Raw genomic sequence first — 26,565 nt, forward strand, 5'->3', positions numbered from 1 at the left:
AGACAATAACCACACTGAGTGGAAATCTTGTTTTATAAATAAAGCTACATTTAAATGTTTTCAGTGATATTAGCAAAACACAAATATATCACTTCTCATTTTGTCAAGGTAGTTCCCATACTGATTAAAAATGAAAGCAGAACACTGAATTTACACTGTTTAAGGTACGAAGAGCAGACTTCTGTTAGATAAATATGTTCATTTTTATACTCTTAAAGGGGAACTGCACTTATTTTGAAATGTTGCCTATCATTCACAATGCCTATATAAGACAAGAACACATGTGTTAATAAAATATGGCAAGTACGAGTTGGCTAACAATACAACTAATAGAGTACTCTATCACGTCCATTAAACCATCTAAAACAACATCCAAAAACTGCCAAAAATACTCCATTTACATCTTATAACCTGAATATAAACCAAGTATTAGCGATACTGTTAGTAAAAGCGCTAACGTAGACAAACTACACTTCACGGCGCCCCAATCACTGAGAGCTAACTAGCTTAGGCAGCTACATTGACATACTGAGCTGCTGCATCGCCTCCGATTTGGTGAAAGTTAAATCTATATTATAAATCATGTCTCTTATTTGTATAGTAGAAGGTTGTGGCCATAAACTGAGAAGTTGTTTAACTTTGACGTTCAACCTAGACCTGGAGATTGCGAGCAAGACACGAAAAGACGGCCGACGGTCTATTATTAAACCTGCGTGACGATTATGATCAATTATTCATCCAAATGGGAAGATATGAACATTTTCATTTGGCATCCCAGTAAGAGCAGACGTTGTACAGTAAGTGGTTGTTTTATTATGTTCATAGTTTTTTTTTTTGTTTAGCACTTAGCAATACTGCTACATGATGCTTAGTGTTATACTAAAGCTGGATCTGTTTAGCACACAGCTTCTAAAACTTGTACATTATCCGCTGCATATGCAGGCACAAAAATATTAAGTTCTGGATCATCATTTGTCCCAAAGTAGTCTTTGTTGGCTCTCATGATGTGTCGTAATGTTGGTATTGTTGAAGGGAAAAGCGAACATCGCGAAGCGTCTGTGAAATGAATACACTGCCAGATGTATAAAATGACCAGAATACGTAAATATTACATGTTATTATGAATGTGTCTTTTACTACATTACATATACAGTGCATCCAGAAATGATTCGCAAATTCTGCCAGCAGTCAAATAGTATACACATACTGTATGTGTGTGTGCATTGTCAGTCATCAGGTCATGTAATCCACAAAAGTTAAATGGATGCAACTCTGAAACATCTTCAACAAACAAGAAGAGTCCAGTTAGCTTAGGGAGTTAGCAGCTCTACACAAGAAAGAAACGGATAAAACCCAAAGTTCATAAATTGTGAAAGTTGTGTGGTCCGGTAATAGAAAAAATGAAGGCTGAACAAAGAATCAGTCAAATGGAGAAACAATAAGCCTCCTAGTATTTGTTTGTATACAGATGATGCTCTCATTCAACCGTATCAGCACCCATCATAATAATCATCTTCCGACAAAACACTCCCCATTTAGAAAGATGACTTTTTAAAACTAATAAATTTAGATGAACATTTTTTTTTTTTTCATTAAAATCCTGCACAGTGCTATTTGATTGGACACTCCATCATTATGAGCAGGTGTGCAAATGTCGATACGATGTGTGTAATATGTATCAAATTCTTCATCGAGTATAGTCCCTATTTAATCATTCAACCTAATGCATCTGCACACACACAAGAGCAACAGCAGCTACTCACCTGGTTGCATTCATCATTGCCACGTCAACATGATCAACAAACAGGAACAATGGGCACCAGCTAGACCAGGGGTGTCAAACTCATTGTAGATCGGGGGCCACATGGAGAAAAATCTACTCCCAAGTGGGCCGGTCTGGTAAAATCACAGCACGATAACTTAAAAATAAAGAGAATTTCAGATCTTTGTTTAAAAAATAGAACACACACATTCTGGAAATGTACAAATCATAATTTTGTAGTTTTTTTTTTTTACACTTACAAGTTGCGGTTAATAGTATGATATCTTTAGTTGTCATTATTTATATTTTCTGAATAAATTATGTGATAATGTTCATCAGTCAACTCATTGGTGTTAATTTGCAATCTATCAAGATAAATTACAGGATGGTATTTATGTAGTTTGATCATTTTCCTCCACTGATGTACTCACATCATGTGGTTTATTTTGTACATATGTAGCATCATCTACAATGATACAAATAATTGCTATTGCGATATACAGTGGACACATTTAGAAGAGCAGTTTCTTTCATTCAAAACTTTCAGGTACATTTTTATACTTAGCAAACTCATCCCGCGGGCCGGATAAAACCTGTTTGCTGGCCTGATCCGGCCCTCGGGCCGTACGTTTGAGACCCCTGATCTAGACACTTTATTAAGTACACTCTAATGAGACTAATACCACAGTGCAGTCAAAAAACGATCACAGTTATGACCAGTTTTCATTGACACAATAACAGAGGGTCATCATTCAACATTATTGCAACTGTAGGTCACAGTAGGAGGAATTCCTAATGCTTTGGTTTCCTTATTGAGCTACCGCACTGCAGACTACACGACAATAATAAACATCTCCAAAGTACTACTCTGTAGGTTATTCAAGTATTAAGCTATTACATATTACAAGTCATTATTATTTAGTCATTGAGTTTGAGTTTGAGTTTCAAGTTTTAGTCACAATACCATAGAACAATAACAATAGTAGTGAATATCATTTAAAGATGTTGGTAAGTGAAAGGGTCCCCCAAATAAGCTAGAAGAAGCTTTTGACAGGGGGTCCAGAGGACAGTATATGCATTGAATGATGAAACATGGTGGCAAGCACAAAAAAAACAACAACGCTATATGATAAACACAAGATAATAGTACTAAAGCAAGCATACACATACATACATACATTCATTCAATCATGCAAAACCCAACAGTAGTCTACCCAACATGAGACATTAGAGATAGGTGGTTAATAGGTAAGTTTTCAGTTTTTTTTTGAAGTTGGAGAATGGATACAGCATCTTGAGGCTCTCATTAAGCCGGTTCCAAATCTTTGGTCTCCTGCATACAACACATTGAGCGATACAAGCCAGTAAACGATGTTTACCTGATATTAGATCTAAGTTACGAGTGTTGTGGGCATGCTGGGGATGGTAGATAGGAACCAAGCGACAGAGCCTAAGATTCAGCCTGTGAATGACTTGGTATGTTAAACAAGCATTTTGATAAATATTGAACTCTGTCAGTCTTAAGAGATGATTATTATGGAGTAGATGTTGAGTGGGGGCATTAAACTTGGACCATGACAGGGCCCGTATGATTTTCTTTTGCATGGATTCTAATTTGTGAAGGTAGGTAGGGAAGGTGTTACACCAGATGACATTACAGTAGTTTAGATGTGGTTCAAAGAGAGTTTTATATAGGGTAAGTAGAGCATAAAGAGGAAGATAATGACAAAGGTGAAAGAACAGGCCAGCATATTTGGATAATTTGTTTAACAGATGGCTAATGTGACATTTGAAATTGAGGTATTTGTCAATGATGACCCCCAGGAATGTTGTGGAGTACACTCTCTGTATTTCCTGCCCATTGATGTTGATATGGCAGTGCGCAGTATTTGTCCGGTTTTTATTAGATCGAAATAAAATAACATTTGTTTTATTAACATTAAGTGAGAGCTTATTGCATTTGAACCAGGAATCCACTTTCACAAGCTCTGAATTGACAGTTACTTGTAGATCGTGTAGGCTCCTGTGTGAGGTAAACAAATTTGTATCGTCACCAAAAATTATTTTATGAAAAGTTTCGGAGGAGTTTATAAAATCATTTATGTATAGGATAAAAAGGAGAGGCCCCAAGATGGATCCCTGGGGAACCCCATAATTTTTGGTCATACATTGTGAATTGTGATCATTGACGCATACACATTGTTGCCTTCCTTATAGGTATGAACGAAGACAATCGAGAGGTACCTCTCTGACACCATAGTGATATAGCTTATACAATAAGATCTCAAAGTCTATTGTGTCAAAGGCCTTGGACAGATCCAAAAAAATGCCAATACCGCATTATCTTCTTCAATACAGTCATTGACTCTTTCCAAGAGGTCGAGTATAGCCATACAGGTGGTGCTTTTTTTACGAAAACCATATTGGGAGGGGACAAGGATATCTAGTTTTTCTAGAAAGCCATTCAGTCGGTTATAGACCACTTTCTCAAATATTTTTGAAACAACTGGAATTGTGTGATGCATTACATTGTATCATATGCATGTTCGAAATAAACTGAAACTGAACTGAACTGAATATGGATTTACTTTTATAAAATTCAAAAAAAATTTAGGTAATACTTTTTATTTGGAAACTCTTATATATGTACAGTTCTTTGATTATAAAAGTGTGATCATCTTTCGTTTTGAGACATTTTTGAGCTTGAATATATAATCCTCCATCTTGGTAGTCACATTAATTATTCCATTATTTTTTATATTTTAAACAAAAGCCACTGACTTCTTCTGTGGAGCATACATGTGATGGTAGCAACAAGGGCCTGCTAGCACATATGCCACCAGTCATGATTGTTCTGTACTTAATGTCTTATCAGCAAGAATCCTAATCCTACACTTAAATAGAATACATTACATTTCACAGTGTAGAAATGTTTCTGGAAACATTATATTTGGTGACATTGCTGGCAAACAGAAATAGCCATGCCCTCAGCCAGCTAACTAAAGCAGACAGGAGATACTTGCTTATGAGAAAACTAATAGTAGGCCCTGCGCCTAGTCTGGTTTATATGATGTATTCGTTTTGTGCACTGCATAAAACACGGGTAAGTTCGCATACACACTAAGCAAACAGGAACATCTATCACATCAGTTTCCTGTACTCTATATCTGATCAGGAAAACTGCAAATCATTACAAAGCAAAATGTTTAAAATGATTGTAATCACTCATATAACAGTGCTCTGAACAAATATTAATATTTATAAATGTATGTTTTTTGTTTCTGTTCATTTTCTTTAAAGGACAATATGCAGTTACATTAAAACGATTGCTGCACCAGATTTAGCACCATGCTAATTTACATCTGTAGTCCTTATAAGGAACATTTAGTATGCACAATTAAAATTACACAACACAAATAAAAATACATAAAAAGATTAAAATTGCATAATAAAAATCAAGTACAAGTACAATATACACATACAAAGTGCTAGTTACAAATCAGTGTGCAATGTCGTCAAGTTACAGTATTTTAGCAGCATCATTTAAAGTGCAGAAGTATATAAAATGCAACAGTTTTTTTATCAAAGTCGGTGTAGTAACCATCAGATGGTACCCAAAAGGGTATCATCCAGTAGCCTATTGTTACTGCATATGAAGACAACTCAACATTCTCATCAAAACACCCCAAATATGTATACATATTCATACTCTGTTTAAGCTCACACAATCACTGATGGCACATCCACAAGGCTATCAAGTTGACATCTCTCGAACGTGACGATTGCCACGACCTTGAATAATGGCGGTATGGGAATAAACTACACACTTATTTTGTGCGTTTGTCCCACAGCCATTTTGACTTTGGTCCATGGAGACATAATGTTTGGGCGCCCCTGCATTAGACTGTGTAAGTGTACCTAATGTTGTGACCAGTGGGTGCAGAATGTAGCTCGTTTGCTAGATGGACTTTGATGTGCATCATCAACTCTTTAAATCTGTGTGACTGTGGTGTGATGGAGCAGCTTTCATTAGCCACCAGTGCGCGCACACACGCACACACGCACACACACACACACACACACACACACACACACACACACACACACACACACACACACACACACACACACACACACACGCACACACGCACACGCAGCGCAAAGGGAAAACATTAATTATTGGTACTCACATCTTGCAGGAAGATCATAGCCGCAGGTGATCTTGGCTTTGCCGGTATCGCAGCCATTTAGTGTTTGACACTCATCATAGAGACAGGGACCTGCCGCTTTGTGTATGCAACCGTCGACTGAAACACACAAGACATGCACAAGTGAAAAGAGGCCGACCTGAGAAGACATTTGGAAAAGCACGCACATGACAGCTTCGATATTGCAACGAAAACAGGAGAATAATTGTGATACCTCAACTCAAAGGCTAGCATGGGTCTGCCACAGTGTGCTCTGCTTGTTCATAGTAAATATTGACAGGCTTAGGAAGGAAATTAGCTGGGCGAGGATCTAATAACGCCTCCACACACAGCGAAAAATTAGACTGTTCTTCCTGTAATCCCTCTCCCCTGTCAACAGCCATCTGCAATCAGATCATTAACTATATTTTCTGCCCCGTGCTGGGAATCTTATATCTGGCCCGGTGTGATGCGGCTCCCGTGTTCCGATTATGTCGCGCTCCCTCTTAATGTGTGTCCTGATTCTACTGAAGGAACCAAACCCCCATCCCTCCTGCAAGGTTTTAATTTTACCGGGTTAAGGCCACGATTGCCGGTGATTGATGGCACGTCTCACACAAGAAGGCAGAGAGATAGAAATCCACATTATCCCACTCTGAAAGCCTGACATCCCTCCAAGAGCATGTTATCAATCACACTGAACATCATAAAATCTGTCTCAAGTTGTCCTGAAGAAATCCTCACAAGCTATTAGGGGATAACAAAGCCAAGAGGAAGAACGATGACGGATAGACAAACAAAGGTGAACTCTTTCTGTGTGTTTTTCCATTTGACCCGTGCCGTGGAGAGAACTAGCCTTATCCATCAAATGCCAGGTTTGGGGGAAAAAAGCAAAACATAACTGTTAAAAACATATAGGGTAAGAAATTAAACAAACATAGAATAACGATACAGAGTCTTCAAAGGTGACCAAAGTCGAGACAAAAGACATTTAAGGACGGGGTGGTCCTTTATCGGAGTTCTTTTCAGTTTCTCAAGGATGAGTCAACAGCTGGGCGAAAGGTTTTCCGAGCTCTATCCATCATCTTTAATGGAGTGAGGGACAGCCGGTTGACAGAGACGGATCCTGATGGCTTTTGGAAAAAGTAACACGAGTCTGACAGTGATGTGGATGTGGAGAGGGACTGCTCTGGTGATAGTGGATGCTGCTTAACACAGCACAGAGCGTATGTAGTGCAGGCTACCAGCTTGGAATTCTGATCATACCCCAACGAGATCGCCCATGATAATCAGGTGGACTTATTTCCATAATAATTGCATTTTAATATCAAACAACGGTGGAATACAATAGAAATGATGGGACTGAAAACAAGGGGCTGTCACTGGTGCACAGAATCATTTTAGTGTGTATTCAGTTGATCATTGTCCCACACTGATTATGTTGCAGGGCCTTATGCTAGAATAAAATATTAAAATGTTATATATATATATATATATATATATATATATATATATATATATATATATATATATATATATATATATATATATATATATATATACATATAGTTTTTAATTATTATTTTTTTAATAAATTGCTTAATGCTGTATTACAATGTACCAGTTTTGCAAACTTAAATCATATTTGATAAGACTTGATTGGGAAATTTGGCTAAAGTCATAAATAAATTAAAAAAAATGTATTGCACGATATTTAGGGATTGGTACTACAGTTGGTACTTGTTTTAGGCATCGATCAAATTGTGTCTGTAGTACTGGGTATTGCTTCATGTAAAAGCAAAAGGTGCCATATCCTGATACATTTGTTGACCTTGACATCCTGTCCGGTTGCAGACCAAACACTGGTTCAAACACTGTTCGAGGAAACAAGCAGCACTCATAGCAAACGTATTCAAACTGCCTCGAGGTAATGTTGCAATTTTAAATACCAATAAAACTATTATGCCTGATAGGAAATGTTTGAATGTATGGTAAGGCTGCAGTTTTCCAAAATGTGCTAGCTTGATGCTAATTTACATTGGCTTTGCCATATATATGCTACTGATTAGATGGCGATTTCAACTCCTCCAAATTAAATAATGAAAACTACAACTAAAATGCACGTTATAATCAAACAGTTAATGTGTATCAAGTACAATATATACAGTACAAACCCTTTGCAGGGCGCAACATAAGAGTAGACTGGGGCGGTATAGCGCAATTGGTAGAGCGGCCGTGCCAGCAACTTGAGGGTTGCAGGTTCGATCCCCGCTTCCGCCATCCTAGTCACTGCCGTTGTGTCCTTGGGCAAGACACTTTACCCACCTGCTCCCAGTGCCACTCACACTGGTTTAAATGTAACTTAGTATTGGGTTTCACAATGTAAAGCGCTTTGATTCACTTGAGAAAAAGCGCTATATAAATGTAATTCACTCACACACTAGACTGGCAATTTCAGCTTCTTGGCAAAGACTAGGCATCTAAGGTCTTGGAATTGCAACTGCATGCAAAGTCTACTATTTAATACTTGCAAATGAGATTCTGAAATATCAGAAAACAATATACAACAACCAGGCAGCACAGTTATAATAATCAGCTCAGTTTAATATGTTACAATACAAGATTGTATTATTAACCAAGTAATTGTTAACACACACAAAAGTACAAAATATTGGTACTGTTGAGCACTGGTATCGAGTCTGTTGTTGCTGCTTTCCAACCATAAACTAATTTGCATGACTATGCACAAGGCAACTGGCAGGTGAAATCGGTTGTTGTTTAGGTTTAAAGCTGGTATCAGTGAAAAGTTTGGGTTCAGGGATTGGAACTGATGTGGTATAAGGACAAATATGAGTTTCTTATTCCCGGTCAAGAAAAGCCAGCCAGGTTAACAAAATGTAATAATGCACTCCTCCAGTTTGCAGTGTTCCCCACAGGAGTCTACGCTCCTCAGACATATCTCATCACTACCAAGCATGATCTCCTGCTTATACATTACGAGCACCCTGGGAACCCAGCGTGCATAAGCACACCAGGCCTTGTGCTTCAGTTGAAGAAGCTGGGTCGAAAGATAAGATTCAAAATGATGGCTTCAATTTCCATTTCCCAGCTTCTCCTTCTTTCCCTTCCTGATGTTCTCTGCACTGCATCTCAGCCTGCAAATGTGTCCACCGTGCCCATAAATAGGGCACAAGATAGTGAGGATGGGGCTGATTGACAGATTTGAGGAACATATTTGATTTACCTGCTTACAGGATGGGATGGAGTACTTCTGAAGCATTGTGCGTCACATGGATACATCTCTTTGAGTGATGTAAAGGAGACATGGGGGAAGAATGGGAGCCAACAGACAGGCTTTAATGGGAAATCATATCAACATCTGGTTGTTGGGTAATTAAAATGTGATCTTGTGTAGGTTTAATCAATGAAAAAATAATACTTGTGTGTGGCCATTTTACCAAATGTGTTTAGTCAATCTGTTTCCTAACTCAAGATGAATTTTCATCACTATCCCAGCAGATTAATAAATGTTGTATAGCTGAAACATTAAAGGTCTAGCCTCAGATTCTCGTTAAAATAGGATGAGATTTAATTTGGGAAATGAGGATGTGACTTATTTCACTTCATTGCTGGGCAGCTTAGCTTGTAATGAAATCTGTAAATACATGTTAATATTTATTCTTGTTTTGACTCTTCCACCAAGTGTCAAGAAATGTGGTAGCCTCCTGAGGAATGGTACTCCAATTGTAATATTTAGTTTTTATTCATATACTGATAAAGTAAAGTGGCTTGTTGATGCTTAAACCCAATCCATTTAGATGCAACAAATAGATTTAACTGGGTGGAAAAATAGTTTTTTTTGTTGATGCACCTGTATTCCATCAACAAGTGGCAATCAAAGCAACCCCTTCTTTCTCATCTACCAGCTGTCATTTTGAACTACATCTTTGCACGTCAACGTGATCTTAGCTAAGAATGCACAAATTGTGCAACTCGTAACGGTTTCTTATTGAGAATATATCATAAATTCCAGACTTAGCATGTTCGAAATAAACTCAAACCATAACCATAACACAAATACAACTATTTTCAACTGCAAACAGATAAAGGACTGTGTTGTTTTATATGCTGGTTTACACACACGTTTGAAACCTAAGCATAAACATTTGAAAATGGCTTTCAAGGTAGTTTTTATGAACAACGGCATTGATGTAAAACGAAAAAGTGAATGAAAGGAAAGATTGGATTTTAAAGGCCTACTGAAACCCACTACTACCGACCACGCAGTCTGATAGCTTATACATCAATGATGAAATCTTAACATTGCAACACATGCCAATACGGCCGGGTTAGCTTCCTACAGTGCAATTTTAAATTTCGCGCAAAATATTCTGCTGAAAACGTCTCGGTATGATGACGTCAGCGCGTGACGTCACGGATTGTGGAGGACATTTTGGGACAGCATGGTGGCCAGCTATTAAGTTGTCTGTTTTCATCGCAAAATTCCACAGTATTCTGGACATCTGTGTTGGTGAATCTTTTGCAATTTGTTCAATGAACAATGGAGACAGCAAAGAAGAAAGCTGTAGGTGGGAAGCGGTGTATTGCGACCGACTGCCGCAACAACACAAACACAGCCGGTGTTTCATTGTTTACATTCCCGGAAGATGACAGTCAAGCTTTACCATTGGCCTGTGGAGAACTGGGACAACAGAGACTCTTACCAGGAGGACTTTGAGTTGGATGTGCAGACACGGTACCGTGAGTACGCATGCAGCTGCGGCTTCCAAACATTTGATCGCTTGCCCTTACGTGCGTGCCGCTATGTGCATGTCACGTACGTAACTTTGGGGACTTTGGGGAAATATATGTGCTGTATGAACTTTGGGGAGGTGAACGGTACTTTGGGCTGTGGGATTGAGTGTGTTGTGCAGGTGTTTGAGTTGTATTGGCGGGTTATATGGACGGGAGGGGAGAGGTGTTTGTTATGCGGTATTCATTTGTGGCATATCAAATATAAGCCTGGTTGTGTTGTGGCTAATAGAGTATATATATGTCTTGTGTTTATTTACTGTTTTAGTCATTCCCAGCTGAATATCAGGTCCCACCCGCCTCTCACAGCATCTTCCCTATCTGAATCGCTCCCACTGCCCTCTAGTCCTTCACTCTCACTTTCCTCATCCACAAATCTTTCATCCTCGCTCAAATTAATGGGGAAATCGTCGCTTTCTCGGTCCGAATCGCTCTCGCTGCTGGTGTCCATGATTGTAAACAATGTGCAGATGTGAGGAGCTCCACAACCTGTGACGTCACGCGCATATCGTCTGCTACTTCCGGTACAGGCAAGGCTTTTTTATCAGCGACCAAACGTTGCGAACTTTATCGTCGATGTTCTCTACTAAATCCTTTCAGCAAAAATATGGCAATATTGCGAAATGATCAAGTATGACATAGAATGGACCTGCTATCCCCGTTTAAATAAGAAAATCGCATTTCAGTAGGCCCTTTATTGTAAGCACGAGCACGTACGTCCAATGGCGCAACAATGGCACACAAACAATTGTGCTAAGGTTTGATGATTGCCCAGCAAAGGGTACACTACTACTGTGTCAAGCATTACGTAAACATGTTGTATTGGCAAAATTATATTTCTGAGTCAATTAGGCTTAGACTTCCTTTTATTGTCATTCAAATTTTACAGTACAGATAAGAACACAATTTTGTTGCATTAGCTCGTTGTAGTACAGGATAAAAGAGCAATAAGGTGCAGATATAAATAAATAGATTTACTGCACAGATAAATATATTGCACTTTTGCATATGCATCCACGTTTATGGATGTATGTTATATTGTCTTTATATTCCAGCAAGTTAAACTGTTTTGGGGGGGAATTGAAGGGATTATTATGATGCGTTCAAGAGTCTTATGGCCTAAGAGAAGAAGCTGTTACAGAACCTGAAGGTTCTGCTACGGAGGCTGCGGAACCTCTCTCTAGAGTCCAGCAGTGAAAACAGTCCTTGGTGGGGGTGGGAGGAGTCTCTACTGATTTTCTCAGCCCTGGTCAGGCAGCGGCTTTAGTGTGGCTTTTCTACTAAAAAGTGACGTACGATCAAATCCAGAAAACAGCTTACACAACTAACATTTCAAGATGTTTGAAAGTGTTCGCGCGTACAAATCCAAGAACATTCTTTTGTTACATACTTGAAATTGACCGCAGACCTGTGTGTGGCTTGGAACTCCCAGAACATGCCCAGGCCACGCCCCCTTAAAACTACGCAAGTCATATCAAAAGTAGCCAGGTGACCGAGAACTGCACGCGCTGCCCAATCAGGACTCAGCAGGAGGTGCTTCTTTCGCCTCGCAGCCATCAGAAAGAGGGTTGATTTGTGCTACGGACACCGCACACAGGCTAAAAAACGAAAAATTGTAGGGCATCAGGAAGAATGTAAAAAAGAAGATGGATGTCCACCACCAAAACAGGCGAGCGATTGATGAGGGAGCTGGGGAAATTGTTCATATGACTCTGATGGGCGCATCAATCAGTCTGAGGCGTAAAAGTTGGCATTTTTTTATGTGAACTATTACCTAGTATCACTTATGTGTCACTTAAGTATCCACAGCATGTACAAAATTGCATACGACAGCCATGAAGTTGCCGTGAGGCAGCACATATTTCCACTTCAATGTCAGTTTTGATACATCTCACCTTTTGCTGTGAAAAGGGGCATAAAACATGTGTTAAAACATGTGCAAACTTAATCCTGCACGCAAATCTGATCTATTAAGCTTGTGTTCAGAGGATTGCTTTTCTTAAAGGTGCCATGTGTAATAATTTCATATCAAGTCATCATTAAATTGCCCTGATATGTCAAAAGGCATTAATAAATCATGTTATTTTTGAATGCCTTTACAAATGATAACAGTAGTTCAACCGGGATATGCTCATTTCAAAAATTGATTTACAGCCCCGAAATATTGTTTTTGTTTTCATTTCGATGCCTCGCCCTCCACCGTTTGACCAATTAGAAAGTATGCGAGTGTGTCACATCCAGGTTGCCAGTTACACACCGCCACCTTTGTCTGGCTACTGCCACCCGTAAAGTTACTAAACATGTCAGACCTTAGTAAATCTAAGTACCGTATTTTTCGGACTATATGTCGCAGTTTTTTTCATAGTTTGGCCGGGCTCCAGTGCGACTTATATATGTTTTTTTCCTTCTTTATTATGCATTTTCGGCAGGTGCGACTTATACTCCGGTGCGACTTTTACTCCGAAAAATACGGTAATTCTATCATCAATTTTTACACCCACAAATCTACTTTATTTTACCCTTTAATGTCTACTCCGTCTATTTGTATTTGTGTATGATGCTCTTTTTGATGTGCGTACATGGAAGAGAATGCAGTGTGTCAGGTTGGATGCAACATGGAGTTATGCTGAACAAAATATGGCGGTAATTTTACTGTTGGCCTTGGCTTGCCATCAAAGTAGGCCTATGCGATATATAATATGTTATATATTATTATACATAATTATTTCAATGGTGGTCCGTACGGTCAAACTGGACATTTTAGAATAGTAATGCCAACAATCTGTACCGACTCCCGACTAAAATATTGCTGCGTAACTTAACAAATAAATTTGGCTAATCGACAATAGTAAAATGTGGCATAATTACTTAGTAAACCATCTTGCAAGAAGCATAAACAAGTGAAAGCTACAGCCTAGGACTTGTTGATTGCCATTTGAAGTTCCTTGGAGTAGGATTCGGATTCGACTGCGTATATGCCAACCTCAGTCATGGAGAGTGGGAAGGGACTACAGAATTTTGACCGTGATTGCAGTACCATTTCTGGCCACATTACTACATATGGCACCTTTAAGTGAGAAAATGATGTTCAAACTGAATGTTACGCAAAATGGCTGTGAGAAAGGAGGTGATTGTGCTGCAGCTCCACCCTACGTATGCTTGTCAACAGATGTTAAAAATAACAATTTTAAACATACTGCATCGTCTCTTCAGCAATATCATATTATAATTGTATAGCTGCTGGATGACTTCAATGAGAACTGCATTTTTTTTTTGTCTCACAATAACAACACTACTAATCATGACAGACTTCATGAGGGACAACACATTTAATAAAACAAGTACATACTCTGCAGTGTCTGCTCTCACTGGAATGCCGACTGATGGGATGTTTCATATATTACCGTTTAGATACAATTTTTTATCATGATCCACACAAAGGGTTAAGAAAAAAACGGTGCCGCAAACTAGCGTCTTTTTGTGTCTTTCTCACCATCCGCAGGTATAAGTTGAATTTCCCAGATGACGAACTTCTCGGTTTCTGTCCACATCCTTCCACTATACAGGTGAGGGGAATGATTTATAATCTACAATGAACATTTACCACTCAGAGGTGATGATGCAGCAGCTCAGTATGTCAACACTGCCGCTGTACGAGCTTTAATACTCTGTGATCACGGCGTAGCTAAAATTAGTTAGTCTGCATAAACGCTTATAATAACAATATTGCTAATGCATGGTTAATAATCAGGTCACAAGATGTAAATGGAGTGTTATTGGTGGTTTTTGGATGCATTTTTAGAGTGATTTGGAGGCAAAATGGATTACTACTATTACCACCTTTTCTAGCCACCTAGAACGAGTCGATTACTACAAATTAGAATGTAAAAAAAAAAAAAAAATACATATGTGTTTTTAATCACATAATAAGCAAAATTCCAAAAACAAGTGCAGTTCCCTTTTAAGGGGCTGATTAAAACAAATTAAATTGACACGTTTTGGGTTCTGCGGTTTTTTTCATATAGGATATACAGTCGTGGTCAAAAGTTTACATACACTTGTAAAGAACATAATGTCATGGCTGTTTTGAGTTTCCAATAATTTCTACAACTCCTATTTTTTGTGATAGAGTGATTGGAGCACATACTTGTTTGTCACAAAAAACATTCATGAAGTTTGGTTCTTTTATGAATTTATTATGGGTCTACTGAAATGTGACCAAATCTGCTGGGTCAAAAGTATACATACAGCAATGTTAATATTTGGTTACATGTCCCTTGGCAAGTTTCACTGCAATAAGGCGCTTTTGGTAGTCATCCCACAAGCTTCTGGTAAGCTTCTGGTTGAATTTTTGACCACTCCTCTTGACAAAATTGGTGCAGTTCAGCTAAATGTGTTGGTTTTCTGACACTGACTTGTTTCTTCAGCATTGTCCACATGTTCTCAATGGGGTTTAAGTCAGGACTTTGGGAAGGCCATTCTAAAACCTTAATTGTAGCCTGATTTAGCCATTCCTTTACCACTTTTGACGTTTGTTTGGGGTTGTTGTCCTATTGGAACACCCAACTGCGCCTAATACCCAACCTCTGGGCTGATGATTTTAGGTTGTCCTGAAGAATTTGGAGGTAATCCTCCTTTTTTATTGTCCCATTTACTCTCTGTAAAGCACCAGTTCCATTGGCAGCACGACAGGCCCAGAGCATTATACTATCACCACCATGCTTGACGGTAGGCTTGGTGCTCCTGGGATTAAAGGCCTCACTTTTGCTCCTTCAAACATATTGCTGGGTATTGTGGCCAAACAGCTCAATTTTTGTTTCATCTGACCACAGAACTTTCTTCCAAAAGGTCTTATCTTTGTCCATGTGATCAGCAGAAAACTTTAGACGAGCCTTAAGGTGTCGCTTCTGGAGCAAGGTCTACCTTCTTGCATGGTAGCCTCTCAGTCCATGGCGATGGAAAACACACTTGACTGTGGACACTGACACCTGTGTTCCAGCAGCTTCCTATTCATTGCAGACCTGCTTTTTGGTGGTTCTTTGGTTGACTCTTGATCTCTCAGCAGCAGGTGATGGAGGCCATGCCATAAAGCTAATTTGGATTTGATTGTAACTATTCTACATCACCAACATTGATAATGTATGTATACTTTTGATTTGGTCACATTTTCAGTAGACCCATATTAAATCTATAAAAGAACCAAACTTCATGAATGTTTTTTGTGACCAACAAGTATGTGCTCTAATCACTCTATCACAAAAAAGTAAGAGTTGTAGAAATTATTGGAAACTCAAGACAGCCATGACATTATGTTCTTTACAAGTGTATGTAGCAGCAAGCGTCTATACTGCACATGTAGAAGAATGAGAAACACGGGCATGTCTGGATGACTCGCCTCCATCTTTCCAGTGGTTAGTTCCGGTTATTATGAAGCTGGCTGTGGCCCGTTCTTTCTGACGTCACTTCCTGTGTGGGGCGCGGTCTTTCTGACTTCATTTCCTCTCCGAACTCAGTTTGTAAACGATCAATGAGTCCATACAAAGCTAAGAGCCGGAGATTCAAGAAATGCACGGCGCACTTACCCGTGGAAAAAGTTATCCAAGGAGCGGGACCTTAAACGATGATTTAGTGTGGCTGACACGATGCTTAGGCTGAATAATTATTTGTTTAAGTGTAGACATAGCCTGACATTGTAAGTAATCATTGGACAACATCAATGTACTTGCACCAAAACACAGTCCTCACAACCAATGCAGAACGTTTTTGATCAGAGGCTGGATGGCATCCTTCAACTAATGACTAGAACAAGATCCGAGGAAGAGATGAGAAGGATTGGAGACAAAAATGGTGGGTGTGCATGCGTCACTTTAGTGCAGTTTGAATAGGTTACTAAGCTGCAACCTTGGCTGCTGCCATTGTTGGAGACACCTCTGTCTCACCCCCCCAAGCCTCTGTTCTCGTGTGCATTAAGGGACCGGCAAAGTTCTGCCAGGCTTCTTCTCCCAAGCAGCCTGAAAATCAAGCGGCTTTCAGTCGCTCCATCAGACCCAATGAATACCTGCTCTGCTCTCATTACAATACCCCGCTTTCAGAAATAGTGTCAGCGGCAGTTTTCTCTCCTAATTATTTCCCGCTCCTCCGAGGGTTAGGTTCAAGACTGGAGCCAGAGGACGCAGCGCGTTAGATTGGGTATGCTTGAGCTAGATTCTACCAAGCAGAATACAGAGAAGTCTGAATATCAGCCAATAATCTAAGTAAGGGGAATAGAAAGGTATGTACACTGCAAAATAGAGCTGATAAAATAAAATATAAAAACACTAGATTTTAGTTTTTAAAAAGACTAATAACTAGTGTTTTATCTCTCCATGCAGCTAGTTAATTGTACTTCATAAAACATACTAAATTAAGATGTGTATATCTACAAATTAACAGGACCTTTCAGATAAAAATACATATTTTATTCTGAAAACAAGCATTATTCAACTTGCAATTCTTAAATTAGGCATCCTCAGGATGTTACAGAATCGTTAAATAAAATTTTCTATGTGGGAAAAACCAAAATATCTTAATTGAATAGTTATTTATTTTCTCAATTTTAACATTTTAAAACTAGAATAGACAAACTATAATTGGTCATGCGAACATTAAGATCATGATGTAAAGTCCATCCATCCATCCATTTTCTACCGCTTATTCCCTTTGGGGTCGCGGGGGACACTGGAGCCTATCTCAGCTACAATCGGGCGGAAGGCGATGTACACACCGGACAAGTCGCCCCCTCATCGCAGGGCCAACACAGATAGACAGACAACATTCACACTCACATTCACACACTAGGGCCAATTTAGTGTTGCCAATCAACCTATCCCCAGGTGCATGTCTTTGGAAGTGGGAGGAAGCCGGAGTACCCGGAGGGAACCCACGCAGTCACGGGGAGGACATGCAAACTCCACACAGAAAGATCCCGAGCCCGGGATTGAACCCAGGACTACTCAGGACCTTCGTATTGTGAGGCAGATGCACTAACCCCTCTGCTGATGTAAAGTCAATAACTAAAAATAAGTAAATAGCTTTTAAAACTAGGTACATTTGTAGAAATACGATATAAAATATTGGCAAGTGGCAAATAATTTGCAGTGCAGCTATTGCAGTAGGAAGGGGATTTCTTATGGCCCCATTTGCCATGGTTTGTGGGGGCTGGGGGGGGGGGGCTTTGAACCATCCACTTTAGCCGCCAAAAGACAGCAGAGTGTTAAAAATCTTAAAAAGTATTTTGTGGCAATTTCAACTTTGATCACAGCTTTGGTTGCTATGTAGAGTGGCACTTTCCATCATTTTCAGCAAACTGCATTGCAATATGATTACCGGCCTACGCCTCGCCACCAAACCCTCCACCCTCTTCCTCTCACGCGAGGTACACCCATATGAATCTATTCCCTTTTGTACCTACTAGTCTACTTAAGTTCTTCAACAGTGCAAGTTGGAGGAAATCAGCCTAAAACCCTTCACAGTAACAGAACCAAATTCAGGAAACCGTTTTAAAAAAGTGCAATTGGCGGAACAAATTGCAACAGTGAACCCTAACATCTAGTGTCTTACTCACCAACAATAACTAACAGCCAGGGAGACAAAAAGTTGTTTTGCCAACGAGTAAGTGTGAAAGACAGTGCTCAGAAGAAGAAGTTGATGATATTCAATAACTAGGGATGTTCTGATCAGGTTTATGCTGACAATACCAATCAACTCTAAGTGAATCAGCCAATACCAAAATTGATCACTTGTGTAAACTAACTTTTTCAAATTCATGGTGAGTGTAATTTATTTATTTTTTGAGCAAAATGAATAGCACATAACTAAACAAAATCAGAAACTACGGTCTACTCATTTACATACTTTGGTTTCTGCAAATCAAAGTCCTCCTGTGTCCAGGTAATTATTCTGTGAGTTTGTAAAACATGAACAAAAACAACAACAAATTATTTTGAGAAAATAAAAATATTGACCTAATCACTTTAGTATCAATCATATACTGATATTACTCTTGGTATCGACACCACCAATGTATGGATCGATCTGCCCTCTTCTCACGCGTTGTGTACTGACTGTGACACCAACAGTTATTGGTTATATTATCCTCTCTCCTGACTTTTAATAGTCTACTTGTTAAATTCATGTTATTAGCTGTTTATTATGTACTACAACATACCGGTAGTTCCATCTAGACCAGGGGTCTCAAACTCAATTTACCTGGGGGCCACTGGATGCAGAAACTGGGTGAGGCTGGGCCGTAAGAAAAGATTTCTTTAAAAAATCTAACATGCACTTTTTAATGAATTCACCTTCTTTGAATGGCTATCCCGCCCTAGCAACATACTTGCCAACCCTCCTGATTTTTCCAGGAAACTCCTGAATTTCAGTGCCCCTCCCGACAATCTCCCGGGGCAACCATTCTCCCGAATTTGTCCCGATTTTCACCCGGACAACAATATTGAGGGCGTACCCTGTCGTCCCGTCCGCTTTTTCACCATACAAACAGCGTGTCGGCCCAGTCACATGTTGTACGAGGCTTCTGCAGACCCACGTAAGTGACTGCAGAAGCCTCAGGTGGGACAAATACCCAGAACACCAGGCAGCCCTAACTCTTCCGGGCTACAATATACACTCCCACTACCACCAAACCCAGCCCCCCCCCCAACTCAACTGACGCACTGGGGGGGGGGGCCGGAAGAGTTAGGGCTGCATGGGATTCTGGGTATTTGTTCTGTTGTGTTTATGTTGTGTTACGGTGCGGATGTTCTCCCGAAATGTGTTTGTCATTCTTGTTTGGTGTGGGTTCACAGTGTGGCACATATTTGTAACAGTGTTAAACTTGTTTATACGGCCACCCTCAGGGTGACCTGTGTGGCTGTTGATCAAGTATGTCTTGCAGTCACTTAGGTGTGTACAGAAGCCAAATAAAACATGGGCTGGCACGCCGTTTGTACAGGTTGTAGAGGGCGCTAAAGGCAGTGCCATCACGGCACGCCCTTAATATTGTAGTTTGGGTGAAAATCGGCTAATCGGCAGACAGTCGAGAGAATGGTTGTCCTGAAACTCCCGGAAAAATCGGGAGGGCAAGTATGACGCTGGGGCTTACTCGCGGGTCGCACTAACATAAAAATTTCATATTAAGGTGCGGGCCGCAAAATAACGTCTCGGGCCGCGAGTTTGAGACCCCTGATCTAGACTTTTCTAACTTTACTAAGCACTTTTCTGTTTGTGTTTTTAAAGCTAGCTTAGCAGTTAGCTTAGCTATTAGCATGCCTGCTTCTGGTTTGCTCTCACTGTCTAATATGTATTAGCCTCATCCTCCCGTGATAACTGTACATGAAGGGGCCTTATTATGCAAAACTAACTTTTCATACCTGTTTTTGTGTATTTGGAATTCTCATAAGTCCCGAAAATTTGAAACCAAACCACTGAGGCATGACGGACATATTTAAATTGCTTTCTTCCAAACCTGATCCAAACAAGTCGTTTGGAATTTGAGACAAAAGCGACACATTTTCTCTTAGTTAAGTCAGTGGATATATTTAAATATGGTGGACGAGTACCCAAAGAGCTTTGTGCAAGTCCGCCATTTTAATCCAGTTGTAATCCAAAGCTGTAGTCAATAAATGTATTTTTGTTCTGTTCTTGTTGTGGGACAGACTGTCTCGCACATGCACATGTATGCCAAAATCCCCCACTGTAGCGTATAGTAGTGTCCTCCCTGAGATGGGTAGGTTGTGAGTTCAAACCCCGGCCGAGTCATACCAAAGACTATAAAAATGGAACCCATTGCCTCCCTGCTTGGCACTCAGCATCAAGGGTTGGAATTAGGGGTTAAATCACCAAAAACGATTACCGGGCGCGGCCACCGCTTCTGCTCACTGCTCCCCTCACCTCCCAGGGGATGATCAAGGGTGATGGGTCAAATGCAGAGAATAATTTCGCCACACCTCGTGTGTGTGTGACAATCATGGGTACTTTAACTTTAACTTTAGTGTATAGTTGTAACTTATCTGTCAGTAGACTCAATATGGAAGTGTTAAAACGTACAACATGGCTGACGGGGTGGAGACGCAGTGGAACCGGGCTTGGCCTGGAGGAGGACTTTGGCACGTGAATAAGACCGCCCACAAAACGGCACATTCTGAAGAGGAGGCCAGAAAACGGCTTGAAGATGGTCTATAAAACAACATCTATGCATAACTTTGACTAAAGCATCACCGTTGTTTAGTGGAAAAGTGTTTTTTTAACCATTGTTGGGCCACGACCACCCCCGAGAGGGCCGCCAAAAAATATAATTTTCTCGTCTTTGATCTGTATGGGCCGCAATGGTACTTAGTTGTAATACACTTTTCCATCACTTGTGGCAGTAATGACAATCTCAAACCAACAGAAAAAGTATGTAGCAAAAGTCACAAAGAAGTTTCTAAAGCGCAAAAATTATGACTAAAGTGGTGAAGTTATATTCGCATTTGTACTTGAATTTTGTTAAGAAACATATTCATTATTGATTTTTATTTTAGGACACCATAATTGTATGTAAATGTAATTTTTGTAAGTTATTTATGAGTGAGGCTTCACGGTGGCTTCACGGTGGCAGAGGGGTTAGTGCATCTGCCTCACAATACGAAGGTCCTGAGTAGTCTTGGGTTCAATCCCGGGCTCGGGATCTTTCTGTGTGGAGTTTGCATGTCCTCCCCGTGACTGCGTGGGTTCCCTCCGGGTACTCCGGCTTCCTCCCACTTCCAAAGACATGCACCTGGGGATAAGTTGATTGGCAACACTAAATTGGCCCTAGTGTGTGGATGTGAGTGTGAATGTTGTCTGTCTATCTGTGTTGGCCCTGCGATGAGGTGGCGACTTGTCCAGGGTGTACCCCGCCTTCCGCCCGATTGTAGCTGAGATAGGCTCCAGCGCCCCCCGCTACCCCAAAGGGAATAAGCGGTAGAAAATGGATGGATGGATGGATATTTATGAGTGCCTTCTTTCGCAGTATATTTGGTTAGAACTAACTAACTAACTTGACCTAAGCATAAGATTTATGTGTTAAAAAAAACATTTGTGATCAACAAATGGTTTAATATCATTTGACAAGGTTGTGAACTGTAGCTAGGTTAGATATAGTTATGGAATACAATTAAAATTAAGAGTATAATTACTAATTCAGTATTAATATTTGAGTGGACCCTGGGCCCCTCTGTAGTGGAAAAGTTAGGCCCCAAGGTCAAAAAAGTTAAAAACTTCTGATGTAGACCACAGGGAAGTGTTTAAATGTAGGTAAACAAATCATAAAATGAACCCATTAAGAAATGTTGTTTATTTGCCGTAATGGATTTTAGTTGGTATTAATTTAGGGGATGTGTATGGAGACACATAATTAGCTGCTAGCCACTTGTCAGCAGGGGACTGAAAATAAATACAATGTTAGCTCCTGGGGAAATGTGTTTGTCATCGGCATTAAAAGGCAATAATCTGCAATGGTGATCACATACTTTTTCACAAATATTTGGCCTATATTGATCATTGGCTGATCAATCAGCACAACCTTAATATGCATAAATTAAACAAATAAATAATGGAAAAATATGACCGAGATGTGCGCGTAGCCGACTTTGCAAAGCAGTGTGAGTATATCATTGCTACAATAATCGACACCAGTGGTTCTCAAACGTTGTGTATATCTCCGAAAAAACTTGGCTGTCCAAGTACCACCATGATGACCAACATTAAAATAGAGTAACGTAGTAGGCATACGTGTTCATTCAAAACAAGGCAGAGGTTTTTTTTAACAAGTATATTCAATATTGTTGGCCACTGTAACATTACCCACAGTTTGAACAGTAGCTTGAACACTGCTTTAATTAAATTATTGTTTGACGTAGCACTAGATGGAGCCCGCATACCACCGTTTGATCACTGATCTACACCATACTAAAGCAGATAAAGTCAATACAGCTTATAAGAACACCCGCCATGGGCGTTAAAATATTTTTCACATTTTTAATCAACATTTTCTTTTTTGAGGGTGCTCAGAATAGAATAATTGCATTTAAATTCATATCAATGGGACAATTGATTTGAGACGTGAGTATTTTGAGTTACAAGCTACGAAATTAACTTGTATTGTAACCACGGGTGGGGAAAATAATCAATTTTTAGATGCATCGCAATTCGGACAAGGACGGTTATAAAATCAATTAGTAAACATCAATAATCCATCATCTTTTTCTTTTTTTTTGGAAATTAAGTAATGCAGACAGTTGTCAGAATTAATTTAACTGTTTGTTATTACAAATGCACTGTTTTTGTTTTTTTAAAGTTGCAAGTGACTAACAACGAAAACAAATGTAAAACTGCATCAATATATAAGAATTAAAGATGCATCCATAAACGAGTTTTAATCGAATCGTAGCTACTGAATCGTAATCGTAATCAAATCGTGAGGTGCCAAAAGATTCCCACTTTGGTAAAACTGTTTTAATATGGTGAGCAAAAAAAGTAAGCCCTTAATGCCTGATATATAATCCGAGCTATAATGGAGTTTAACTACATGAGGGAACTAGAAACCCTGTTTCCATATGAGTTGGGAAATTGTGTTAGATGTAAATATAAACGGAATACATTGATTTGCAAATCATTTTCAACCCATATTCAGTTGAATATGCTACAAAGACAACATATTTGATGTTCAAACTGATAAACATTTTTTTTTTTACAAATAATCATTAACTTTAGAATTTGATGCCAGCAACACGTGATAAATAAGTTGGGAAAGGGGGAAATAAATACTGATAAAGTTGAGAAATGCTCATCAAACACTTATTTGGAACATCCCACAGGTGAACAGGCAAATTGGGAACAGGTGGGTGCCATGATTGGGTATACAAGTAGATTCCATGAAATGCTCAGTCATTCACAAACAAGGATGGGGTGAGGGTCACCACTTTGTCAACAAATGCGTGAGCAAATTGTTGAACAGTTTAAGAAAAACCTTTCTCAACCAGCTATTGCAAGGAATTTAGGGATTTCACCATCTACGGTCCGTAATATCATCAAAGGGTTCAGAGAATCTGGAGAAATCCCTGCACGTAAGCAGCTAAGCCTGTGACCTTCGATCCCTCAGGCTGTACTGCATCAACAAGCGACATCAGTGTGTAAAGGATATCACCACATGGGCTCAGGAACACTTCAGAAACCCACTGTCAGTAACTACAGTCGGTCGCTACATCTGTAAGTGCAAGTTAAAATTCTCCTATGCAAGGCGAAAACCGTTTATCAACAACACCCAGAAACGCCGTCGGCTTCGCTGGGCCTGAGCTCATCTAAGATGGACTGATACAAAGTGGAAAAGTGTTCTGTGGTCTGACGAGTCCACATTTCATTTTTTTTTTGGAAACTGTGGACGTCGTGTCCTCCGGACCAAAGAGGAAAATAACCATCCGGATTGTTATAGGCGCAAAGTTGAAAAGCCAGCATCTGTGATGGTATGGGGGTGTATTAGTGCCCAAGACATGGGTAACTTACACATCTGTGAAGGCACCATCAATGCTGAAAGGTACATACAGGTTTTGGAGCAACATATGTTGCCCTCCAAGCAACGTTACCATGGACGCCCCTGCTTATTTCAGCAAGACAATGCCAAGCCACGTGTTACATCAACATGGCTTCATAGTAAAAGAGTGCGGGTACTAGACTGGCCTGCCTGTAGTCCAGACCTGTCTCCCATTGAAAATGTGTGGCGCATTATGAAGCCTAAAATACCACAACGGAGACCCCCGGACTGTTGAACAACTTAAGCTGTACATCAAGCAAGAAAGGGAAATAATTCCACCTGAGAAGCTTAAAAAATGTGTCTCCTCAGTTCCCAAACATTTACTGAGTGTTGTTAAAAGGAAAGGCCATGTAACACAGTGGTGAACATGCCATTTCCCAACTACTTTGGCACATGTTGCGGCCATGCAATTCTAAGTTAATTATTATTTGCAAAAAATAAATAAAGTTTATGAGTTTGAACATCAAATATCTTGTCTTTGTAGTGCATTCAATTGAATATGGGTTGAAAAGGATTTGCAAATCATTGTATTCCCTTTATATTTCCATCTAACACAATTTCCCAACTCATATGGAAACAGGGTTTGTAGAAAGAAAACGACAAAGCTCAGGGATAGAAGGTGGGCCTTACCTGATCTAACAAAAAACCTTTTGAGTTGTTTTGTGAAACACTCCAGTGGATAAACTGTGTATAGATAAAATGCAATTGCATGAATAAAGCATATTTTTCATCATGAACTCAGTTCATGCATTTTATTATCCATCCTAAAGTTGGCAGTATAGTGACATGAACTGTAAAGTTTAGTTTAACAGGAAGCCTTCATCAATAGATGTCACACAACCGCTATCATTCTAAAGATACAGATGGATCACTGTTCAAATGAATAAGATGTGTATTAAAGTGTGTATTATTACAAAATTGCCAGGGTGAAACATGATACAGTATTTTGGATGCAAAGTCTCACGGTACATGATATGCACACTTCATAGTTGTGTTCACACACTGCTTTTTCTTTTTTTTTGTAGTAACAATAGCAACGGCATACTTCCTCCAACCACTTTTCACCACTGAGGACTGATCAGAACTCTTGCACAATTCCACCCGTGTGATTTACAACACCATTGTCTACTCAACTAATTTTACTGAAGGATATAATGACATGGATTAGTTGCTAATCAAGTGCCAATCGGAGATCCGCCTCAAATAAATGTCAGGTGGGATATATTCAAGCCATTGTGGTTAGTCCCTTGTGATACAGGATTATATGTCCTAATCGCAGCAATTTGGGATACAACCGGAGCCCTTACAGTAACCACATTCTGTGCGATGGTATAATAGTCTCGACTCTGCCCATAATACATGGGATTTGGAAAAACGGTAAGCCAGCTAGATAGTCACAGATGTCACTCTGCAAATAGGCGCTGAATACCCAAAGCTTATACCACATAATTCCCCTGATGCCGCCATGTAAGTAGGATACAAAATAAATGACAGCTATCATAGGTTCTCCTTAAAAAAAAAAAATCACCCTACTATGGCAAGACTGGTTAAAGAAATTGCTGCCAAAGGCCAAAAGGTAAAACCTTTAATTTTGCCAGACCTAAACACAAATCAATTAAAGGGCATTTTTTAAATAAGGAGATTGCTATGTATGCAGATTAGTGTAACATGTTGATTGCCATACGAGGAACCTTTACGGAATGGTGATCTCATCAATTATTGCGTGAACTCTGTATCATGTGAACTTTAGATTTAATGCACATGCTATGCAACACTAACCTGACTCTCGCCAGATCCTTGTAGTTAGCTGAGCTCCACACAAGGATCTGGGATTTCTCAATAGGAGATGTATTTCAGTAAAAAAAAATAATTGTATGTGATTGGATAAACCACTTGTCCGTTATCTAGAATGACATACTACTTCAAAAACTCACATCGAAATCAAGCCGTGACGCTGATGAGAGCGACGCTGGGAAATCCAAAAACAGAACAGCCGACATATTGGATAACGACAGAGCGAAAAGTTAGAGAACTTTTACTGAAACACCGCAGCAATGTCAGTAGACGATCCATGTCGTTTGTGCAAAGAAAATATGCGAATAAAAGGCTTCATTGGGAACAGCAAAAAAATATTTCACAAAGTCGCCAACAAAAACAGCATAGACGAACGTCTAACAGAACTTGGTTTTAAATTGTTGAACGTTCGGTAGAGACCGTGTCGA

At 39.6% G+C, this 26,565-nt stretch overlaps 1 protein-coding gene across 1 annotated transcript in view; it reads right to left on the reverse strand.

Moving 5' to 3' along the window:
• The window catches only part of macrod2 (mono-ADP ribosylhydrolase 2), a 1,158,848-nt gene that overhangs the window by 754,225 nt on the left and 378,058 nt on the right, over positions 1 to 26,565 (reverse strand). The window contains exon 6 of the mRNA XM_061960241.1: positions 5,953 to 6,069. Within this exon, the coding sequence (XP_061816225.1) occupies positions 5,953 to 6,069 (117 nt within the window). The remainder of the gene's footprint in view (positions 1 to 5,952; positions 6,070 to 26,565) is intronic.

Source organism: Nerophis lumbriciformis, linkage group LG02, assembly GCF_033978685.3.
Source record: "Nerophis lumbriciformis linkage group LG02, RoL_Nlum_v2.1, whole genome shotgun sequence".
Lineage (NCBI taxonomy): Eukaryota > Metazoa > Chordata > Actinopteri > Syngnathiformes > Syngnathidae > Nerophis > Nerophis lumbriciformis.